The 9,497-nt window shown below is 47.0% G+C and overlaps 1 protein-coding gene across 1 annotated transcript; it reads right to left on the bottom strand.

Annotated features, from left to right (window-relative positions):
- Positions 1 to 823: 823 nt before the first annotated feature.
- Positions 824 to 8,955, bottom strand: TAGAP (T cell activation RhoGTPase activating protein). The gene is made up of 10 exons (XM_075707417.1): positions 8,914 to 8,955; positions 8,390 to 8,474; positions 8,227 to 8,280; positions 7,571 to 7,637; positions 5,928 to 6,100; positions 4,974 to 5,135; positions 4,385 to 4,494; positions 3,478 to 3,670; positions 2,762 to 2,879; positions 824 to 2,560 (listed from the first exon to the last, which is right to left on the bottom strand). Exons 2-10 carry the CDS (start codon positions 8,414 to 8,416, stop codon positions 1,383 to 1,385), a joined length of 2,082 nt encoding a protein of 693 aa, XP_075563532.1. The 5' UTR covers positions 8,417 to 8,474; positions 8,914 to 8,955; the 3' UTR covers positions 824 to 1,382.
- Between the last annotated feature and the right edge of the window lie 542 nt (positions 8,956 to 9,497).

Below are 9,497 nucleotides of genomic sequence, written 5' to 3'. Positions count from 1 at the left end.
AACACCTACACCTGGAAAACATCATGCATGAGATGCTGGTATGCTATTTTCTAATCTGCTCCACCTTTGGAGCAGCATCACCTCTTTGCAGCTCCCTCTCCACCTCACTGATAACTGCTGTTACATGGCAGTGTAACTGGTTTGCCTGACAGAAAGGGATTTGTTCCCAAAATCTAGCCTGCATCCTCTTACAACAACAGTAGTAGTGATAGTGCTGGTCAATTACTTTCCTTCCTGCTACTTAGATACGTATGCCATGTCATTCAAGCAGACCTGCAGTATCTGTAGAATAGTATAAAAGTAGGTACAGTACATGTAGGGCCTAGACATTTTAAAGACAGACAATGGACAGTTTAGCATTCATGCAGAAAAATGTTTTATTGTAGTGAAGTTACACAGGAGAAAAAAAAAAGTCTCCCTGCTCCTGGTTCAAGGCTATGCTAAGCCATAACACGGGAGGTAAGTGCTAACCAAAACAAATTCCTACACGTAAAAACACATTGCACTTCCAGTCATTTTTACAAGGTTATAAGGATACCACCTGGTATTTTATTTTTTGTCTTTTTTCTTTCTTTTTTTTTTTTTCAATGAGCTGCAGCTTTAACTATTTAAAGCTGGAATCCCGAACATTTCCTTACAGGAGTTTTTGTTATCTGGGGTTTTTTTTCCCTCATAAAAGCAAATCTGAAGATTTGATTTCTGCTTAGCCCGTCCAGGCCACATGAGGTTTACTTCATACATTCCCATAATGACCTTGTAGGTCTTTGGTGGCTCTAAACCCAGGCTCGGTGTACAACACTAATGCTGGTTAGTGGTCAGACCATTCTCATGACCAGCAAACAGGAAGAGGGAATGGCAGCAGGTACAGGGGGTTTATGGAACAGTGCTGAAGTGGCCTTGATGACAGAACAGCTCCTCATCAGTTGGGGTAACTGCCAGCCCACTTCTTAATGGAGAAAATCAGCAAAGCATTGCATCAGCCTGGCACACACACACGACAAATGGCATGGAGTCTGTGACCAAACAGAAAAGAAAAGGAAGGTGGGACAGGTTTTGGACCTGTCAACCTTTTAATTGTCCTTTCAGGGATACAAAAACAACACTGTTTATCAAGTACTAACTAGTTTTCCCACACAACAAGTTATGTACAGCACACTCACATTTTTACATAATAATACACAGGTCTTCCCCACTACCACTTCTTGTGAAACAATGTGACATGTCAAGCTGACAGACACTTCAGAAGAGCCTCAAGGAAAAAAAAGTTCATGCAGAGCTAGCTTATTCTTGGTATCTTGAAAGTAAAATCTTACAAAGGATGAGCAAGATGTCTATTTTTACAATATTTACTTTGTACAGTGCGAAAAGGAGGGATAGGCTTTTTAAACATAGGACTCCTTAGCATACTGGATCTGGTCTACCTCAAAAACTGGCTGGCTGCACCTCCGAGCCACATACTCAAGTTTGTTCTTTTGACAGGACTCAGACATGGCTCTCAATCGGTAGACTCCCGGGGTCACGGGTAAACTCACACGGGAGTTTATTCCTACAGTGACGCTGAGGGTTTCAGTTTCCACATCAGAATCCTTCACTGCAGAAACTCTGCCACTGGGTAGATCCCTTATAGCCATATACACTGCGTCCTGTGCACAGCTGCTGCATGGATGAGGTGGCAAAGCTTCCTGGTTTGACACCTTTAATCTCATAGTTTGAACTGTGAGATTGTGGGAAGGAACTTCAGGGGCCAGGCAGTTTTTGGTAGCCTCTTCATAAGAGGGTGGTCTTCCAGGATTCCTCTGGTCCACTTCTCTGAACACTTCATCAGCTGACCTGAAACGGGGCCTTTGCTGATATGCCACAGGCAATGGTTTGTCATCATCAAGGCTGTTCTCCTGGACAACTCTGCAGGAGAACTGATCTTCTTTCTTTGTGAAACTGTCTCTCTGAAAACCCATGTTTTTTCCAGGCCCCCAACTCTGGGTTTTTATTAGTGTTTTCCTGCGATTTGCAAAAGAGAACGACATGGAATGCTTTTTGATCTCTCTGGTAGGCGTATTGTAGTCTATGGTGGCCTTGGTGGAAAAGGACTGGGGCCTATTTAAAAAGCTTTTTTTGGGACTAGAGGGCGAAACTACTGGGGAGCTGGTGAAGACCGAGCCATCAGAGCTCTCCAGGGAGCAACTGGAGGATGTTTTGGGTAGAGAGTCAGTTGATAATTGTGAAGGTAAAATTGCAAGCTGTTTCTCCAATGCCTCCAACCCTAGCTGTTTCTGCTGAACTTGAAAATTATCCTCACTTTTGTTTAGCTTCTGTTTCCTTATCCTGCCTTCAAGGCAGTTCTGGAAGGACAGGTCTGGCTCTGAGTACCTCCTGTCCATCACGCTGATGTCATTTCTGCAATTAGTCAGTGAAATGGCAGAGATGCATGTTGGATATCTTCTGCTCACACTAGTGCTTCTCCCTTTGGGCTGCTCCATCTGAGAGGTATGGGGGCTGCCTTCAGCTTCAGGATCTGGGCTGTCATAGGCAGAGTCATTCTGTTGAGCACCACATAGATGTTCTGTGGGGAGAAAGCACCTGTTAGTTTTTATTGACCATCTAAGGATGAAAGAGTTCCTGCAGAAAACCACTGCAATAACATATTGAACCCTCTGCAACTCTGTTTCCACAGATGTATTCCCACATCACATTAAAGAATTTGGGCCAGCAGCCCTGGTCTGTGGCATCCCCAGTCTGTGGCATCCCCAGTCCATTCTCATACCTGTGGAGCTGTCTGTGTGCTCTGGTGACTCCTCAGCTGAAGAACAGACAGACAAGGCAATGTCCTCCCCAAATATTTCTGAGCAGTTGTTTATGAGGAACTCCACCAAAACTGTCACCTGCACACAGAAACCAGTTTATTTTAGTCAAAAGGGCTGAAAACATATTAAACAGTCTTTCCTGCTCCTGCCTGCTGTCTTCGTATAAAAGGCAGCACAGAGCAGGGTGGGTTCTGCCAAAATCATAGAATCATAGAATACCAGGTTGGAAGGGACCTCAAGGATCATCTGGTCCAATCTTTCTTGGCAAAAAATGCTAGCTTAAAGTCAGAGGGTTAGTCCACTCTGGAGGATGAGGCCTGATGCTGCAGACTAATTGATCTGCCCCGATACAAACAAAACACCATCAGCCACAGCTTCAGCCTCACTGTCCAGAGGGTCTGTGGGTGACAATGCCCATCGGGTGCCCCTTGCTGTCTGCATGCAAAGTATTCAGGAGCTGTGATACAACGTAGGGGACTGCAAGGCATCTGCTACTTTTGCTCAGAGGCGGTGAGATGAGGGGCAGCCTTGCCCGTCACACTGCAGGCACCTGAGCTGAGGGCACCCCCAGTGTCCAGGGGCACTGTCTTGTTCAGCTTTTGCAATGGCAGTGGGATCCCCATGGATGGCTCTGAGCTGCCCCGAAAAGAGTGGCTGCTTGGTGAGTTCAACACACCTTGTCATTCATCTCCTTCTGCGCTTCCAATGGGAGCGTGTCCATGTCTGGGCTCAGCATATTTGGGCCAATGCAGATGGCCAGATTGCTGGAGTCCATCCTGTTGGTCTCGGCGTTCTGGCTGATGTGGTGGAGCAGAGACAGCAAGTGCTTGAGCAAGACAAGGTTTGGTCTAGGCAGTTTGTCAGACACCCTGCATGAACACAAACAAAATGTGATGTTAATTCATGGTGCAGCAGCCGCTGCTTCTTTATTTGAGCAAGTCGCAATTAAACTCAGACAGATGATGCTTCCTCCAGAGAGAGGCATGCGTGTGCTTTTTTTCAGTGCTTAGCAGAAGTATCATTCAGAAATCCCCAATGGCAGCTGAGCATGTGGTTAATTATAAGATCTTGAATGGCAAGGCCTTGACTGCATGGCAAGCATTACAGCAGTCCATGTCCTTGAGTAGATGAGATGGTGTCAGGAGATGTCACTGGAGGCTTCCCAAAGGCACGTGAAAGCCTGCGGTTGTGCTGTGCATCTTTCAAAGCACTCCCAGTCAGCCTCCACATCTGCTCTTTCTAAAGAGCAAAACACAGTCGTAGTCTCCACGTGCCCAGCTCCACCGCCAGCAGATGTGAAGGCTCCCTGTCAGTGCCTGTCCCACGGCACAGTGACTATGTTAGCTGAGACAGTGCAGCCTCTATCCTCTTCCTATGCTAACCGTTTCATAGAGCAATCTCAAATAACTTGAGGAAGTGCTGCTGCTAGAGCCCTCTAGACCAAACCCCATGGAGCAATAGCAAGCTGATAGAAATGACAGGCTTTTTAGTGAGATTCTCAATTTCAGGAGACATCATTGGCCTCTGCCAGCCACTCCATCACATTGGGGCTGATTGCAATACTTCCTGGTTGCAAAACTTACTCTTTCAATTCTTCAATTTTTTCCTGCTTGCTTGGCTTCTCCAGAGCTTGCATCCACTTCTCATAGAGGTCAGCCGACAGGAGTTTGGAGGGAATATTTCGGAGGAAGTCCTGCAAGGCCAAGAGATTTAGATGAGATTTTGGATACTACCCCTGAGCACACAGAGGGAGCATCACTGTAACATGGGCTCCCTAGGAGGAAAGCTGGCTTGAGCTACCTGACCATCAGCACTGGCAGAGCAGTGGGATCCACAAGAACATGCCAAGTACACTCACACTGGTGTAGTAACAGGACCCAGGTCTTAGCTGCTTTTTATTCACCCATAAATCTCAGTATTCCTCCCTGGGGAGGATGCTGAGGAGGGGGATGAAGTGAGTTTCCTGTGGGTGTGCAGGAAATCAGCAGCACAACAAGTGGGACTGAAAATCAGGCGGAAAAGGAAAATGGCAAACTTGCCTAAGCCTGAAACATTTAGTCTGGCTTTGCTCTGGCTTTAGCTTGGAGTCCCACCTAGGTCAGCTCTGGGTGCTGAAGTGGGCCTGTGCAGATTAGCAATGTCCTCCCACCACTGCAGGTCAGAAGAGCTCACCTTCAAGACCACTGCCAGCAGGTGCACAGATTTGCTTTTCAAATCAACATTCCCGCCTTTGTTTAGGTCCTCCTTCAACTCTTTTCGTGCTTTCTCATTGGCAGCTTTTCTGAATATCCCTTCAGTGGAAGGTCCTTTCTTATACAATATAGCTAGGAGATCCTGCAGGGAAAAAAAACCAGACGGGAATGGGAGAACAGTTATGTGGGTGAAGGAAGGTCCTTTAGCAAGTGAACATTTCTTTAGACACAGAAGAAAAATTGTCTGGAGGTACACTGTGCTCTAATTAGGTCAGTATCTAGTTCTTGCTCCGAGTAGATTACATGGGCAATAACCTGATATTCCCCCAACCCACCCTCTTTTTGGAGTGGTGAATTCCACTGACTTCAGTGGAGTCATCCCTGCTTCCTTCCAGAAGGAACCAAGGGATGGTTTAAGTCTTGGTTCAGATCCCCTCCCTCCCTCCCAAGCCAGGCAAATATTGCTTAGATGAGACAAAAGCCTGTCTATTGGAAAAGCCAACTCAGTGGGAGAACTGTCACAAGACTGTTTTTATCCAGAAGATAGTGTTTAGGTATTTGTCGGTGGCAGTCCATAGCTGAACATTTTTTTCAGGGAAATACAGAAATTCTTGGAAGTTTATGCTGCTGAAAGATTCATTTAAATGACTTCTGAAGAATCACAGGTGTTTATACTAAGGAGCCAATCTTCTCCTATTCCTGGTCCTGGGTTGTCTCCACCCAAAGTTACTTCCAGTGAAATTTGGGTGGGCTGGACAAAACCCACAGACCTGACCCTTTCTACATCTGGGATGGGCCCTGAGCTTATCAGAAGTGTGTGTGGAGGGGAAATGCCAAAATCATGCATCTTCTGGATGCTGCAGCACAAGTACCGGGGATCCTGCCTCACACTGGAAGCCAGAGGTATGATAACTGTATTGCCAGGCTTGCTTACCTGGACCGGCTGGGGCAATGTGTCATCTTCCCCACAGATAATTGCCAGAGGCTGGCCAAACAGAGCGATCTTGGCACCCGAGTCTAGCTGCCCTGGGGAATTCCCATTGGTAGAGCTTCGTCTCAGAGTAAATGACTGCAATATCACCTTCTTTCTTTTCTTTGTTCCATCTGCTGCAAGTAAAAAGAAAGGAAAAAATCAAATTTTAAAAAAACCCAGAACGTGCTATGTGGCCATTCATCTGTGTGCAGTGCAGAGATGCATGCTGAAACAACTCAAACTAAACAGGGAGAAACTGAAAGACAACTAAGTGGTTACTAAGGAAACAAACTGCCTAAACTGTAAAACTGTGACCATCCCTTTAAGGACACCACCTTTCCTGTTTTGGGTTTTTTTTTTTACATTCTAGTCACTGTTTCTTCTTAGAGAGTAGGAACATACAAGGCACAGAAATAACAGCATTTATAGAGATTTTTGATATTGCAGTGGTTTCTGTGATAACTAAGGCAGATATGTCACTTGGGCAACTGGCAATGATAATTTTCACTGTGCGGTCTGACTGTGCCCCAGCCTTAGAGCAAGAGCAGAACTAGGGGCTCCTGCTTTTCAGCCTCTTTCACAGGCTGAAATGAAAACACACGGCTCCAGCTCTGCCAGCTTTGGAGCCAGCTCTAATGATAGTGGTCCTGCTAGAGCTAGTGCTTGCCCCTTGCCAGCCAGTCGGTGTAAAGATACTTGCTCCAGAGGATGGGAGCATCACAGTAGGGCCTCATTGGCTTCAGGATCAGAAATCTCTTAGCATGGATTTTGCATCTGCATCTTAAAGAGGAGGTCATGCTAGGAATTTGGAGATGATGGTTGTATTGGGATGAAGTGTGGCTTTTTTTTGCTTTCAGAAACAGTGAAAAAAGGATCCTTTTGCTAGAAAGCTTCCTACAGGAGTTGCCTTTGCAAATTTCCTATAAAGGATTTGCCTTGTACTCCAAAATTAAGTTGCCTTATGCAGATGAGAAGTTCTCAGGACCTGTATTTGTGGCTGAGCACAAGTCCTTGGTAGGGAGGGGTTAAAAGCTATGAGAAAGTCACCTAACATTATAGTGTCATATAAAATGTTTGCTTCTGATACTCGTGAAAAATGATCTGATATGATGGTCTGCTCCAAATCTAACCCTGCCCTGCTAGTGGTCTCCTCTGGGTTGTTTACAGGTGCTGAGGTTTTGCATGGTGAGAGAAAACAAGTGCTGTTGTTGCTGCCAAGAGGGTTTATTTGCTCTGGTGTGCAACCGCTGGTAGCTGTACTCGTTTGCAGTGCCACACCTCAGTGGCGATGCTCGTGTGAGAAAGGAGCACATTTACTTCCCATCGCTGCCAGGGAACACAATGAAACATGGCTCTGAGGACCAGGGAACCGGGATACAAGATCTCTGGTACTCAGCACTGTCACCTCTGCCACTGAGCGTAAGGTGAAGAGGTCATTTGCAAGTGAGTGGCACTCCAGGAGTTAAGCCATCTCCTAGGTGGGGCTGAGGGCTGTGGATTGCTCTCAGGGAGGTGAAGCAGGCAGTTTCGGGTGGTTTTGCAGAGGCGCCAGCTTGCAAGCATTATACAAGAAAGCAGTTCCTCAGTTAGTTTTTAAAACTCACCAGCTGAGTGGCAGAGTCCATCTTCAGTGTCTGCTGGGACCAGCGGGGGGCATTTCTTGGCATCAGCCTGCAAGAAGGGTGTTGGAGTTACAGAGGTGCCACCAGCAGCGAGGGCCACCAGCAAGTTGCTGCAGCTACTCCGAAATCTGTGGGAAGCTCCGGGGAATAACCAGAGCAAACCTAACACCTGCTGAAGAGGTGCCTCGGTCCGGGAGTGACACTGCCTCGCTGCCCAGTAGAGGGGTTTGTGGTAAACCCTGCAGCCAGCCACCCTAGACCTGCCTGGCAGGTCACAACCCCATGCTCTTTCAGGCTGCTCTTTTGATCCAGAGAAGCCACAGCCAGACACAGCCTGCCCTTTTGTGTCCTCCCCTGGCACTGGAGGTTTCGTCCTAAACTCTGGGGAGCCTTGATGGCTTTGGAGCCTGCCAGCTTCCTGAGCAAAGCTCTCCAAGGAGCCTGGGGAACACACTGGCTGCTCACAGCGATGCCCAGCTCCATCTGCACGGTGCTGCACGGAGTTGCCTTCAAGGGGCTCTGCCCGCTCGCGGGTAATGGTAGGCAGCGGGCAGCTCCTACAGGGGCCACCCCCACTTTGCTAAGATATCTCACATCGGTACCCAACAAGGATCGGGGGAAATGTAGCGGCTGCTTACCTCCAGCTGGCACTCAATCACACTCTCCATGTTCACAGCATTTAGTGTCTTTGACTAGGCAAGAAAACAAAGACACTATGTGAGTAATTGAATGCTATGGTTTAGAAAGCAGAGCTTTTCAAAATCACTCTGGTGACAGAGCTGAAACACTGAAGACACTCACAGTATTACAGCTGCTTAACACTTTCATTAGGAGTTTGATCGGGGGAGCTCTGGACACTCTGGTTTCCTTCGGTCCTTTTGTTTGCCTGTTTATTGAAAAGGCAATGGACAAAGAAAGAGCTTTGTAAAACTGCACCCTTCTTGTCCTTCTCCCCTGCAAGCCAGTCTAGCATTTAAGTATGACCCTGAACCAGCAAGATATCCCACAGGAGTCAGTCATAAAGCCCTTCTCTGGAAGGCGCTCAGCCCTGCTGCTTTATCTGCTTCTTGATTAAAACAGAAAAAAAGCAGCTTTCCATTTTTAATCCATGCAAAAAATGAGCAAGTGGTGACAGCTATTTGAGCTTGTTGTTAATCTGCAAACACAAGGCTAAGCAATTCAGTCAGCTCTGCCCATGAGCTACGCTTAGCAGTGGGCACACCTCTCCCCCGTCTAAATTTTTGTACATCTCTGTACAGCTGTGTCTGGAGCACTCCACCGACTTCAACCGCGATGCCACAGATTTAATCCCGGGGAGTACTTACCCAAGGACTGAGTCCAGCCAGAGCTCCTTCACCTCCCGCGAACTGCAGAGGAAAGGAGAAATGGCATCACTCCCCGCTGCTACTAATCCTTTGGACAGAGGCAGGCAACTAAACAGTTCTACCCCACGTGTGCTGCTTATATACCAAAGGGGCAGGTGGAAATTCACAGACAGGAAGAAGCATCATGGGGCAGGACTGAGATGCTACGAAATTTCTGGCTTCCTCTTTCCTTTTAGAGGAGCTACTTTTTTTTTTTTTCCTTAAAGAAAAAAAAAAAAGCCCTTGTAGCTGTTATGGATGGAAAAGATGAGACACTCACCAGGTAAAGGTTCCATCTAGCATCACCAGCGTGAGGTGGGATGTGCAGAGGGGGCTGCAGTGTGGGCAGCTTCTCCTTACTGTTAAAGGGCAGTGGGTAGGTACAGTCTGTCCCCTGACTGCTCAGAGACCTTATATTTTGCAGTTTAAAGATGCACCACCAGATCAAGTTACACTAAGAACAGTTAAAAAGATGGGGGAGTGGACTAGCCGAGATTCAGGGAAATGTTTTTGTATATTTTTTGAAAAGCTAATGGCAACAGTTT

The sequence above is a fragment of the Pelecanus crispus genome, chromosome 3 (assembly GCF_030463565.1).
Source record: "Pelecanus crispus isolate bPelCri1 chromosome 3, bPelCri1.pri, whole genome shotgun sequence".
Taxonomy (NCBI): Eukaryota; Metazoa; Chordata; class Aves; order Pelecaniformes; family Pelecanidae; genus Pelecanus; species Pelecanus crispus.
The sequence above is the reverse complement of the archived record's forward strand: the minus strand, read 5'-3'. Positions and strand labels throughout refer to the sequence as shown.

Bases quoted from the DNA above. Each gene is read 5' to 3' on its own strand.
- TAGAP (XM_075707417.1), bottom strand. From the start codon at position 8,416: ATGAAAGTGTTAAGCAGCTGTAATACT. The intron at 3,671-4,384 runs GTAAGTTTTGCA...GTGTTCATGCAG, and splicing joins AAAATTGAAGAATTGAAAGA to GGTGTCTGACAAACTGCCTA. The intron at 2,561-2,761 runs GTATGAGAATGG...TTCTCCCCACAG, and splicing joins GCACACAGACAGCTCCACAG to AACATCTATGTGGTGCTCAA.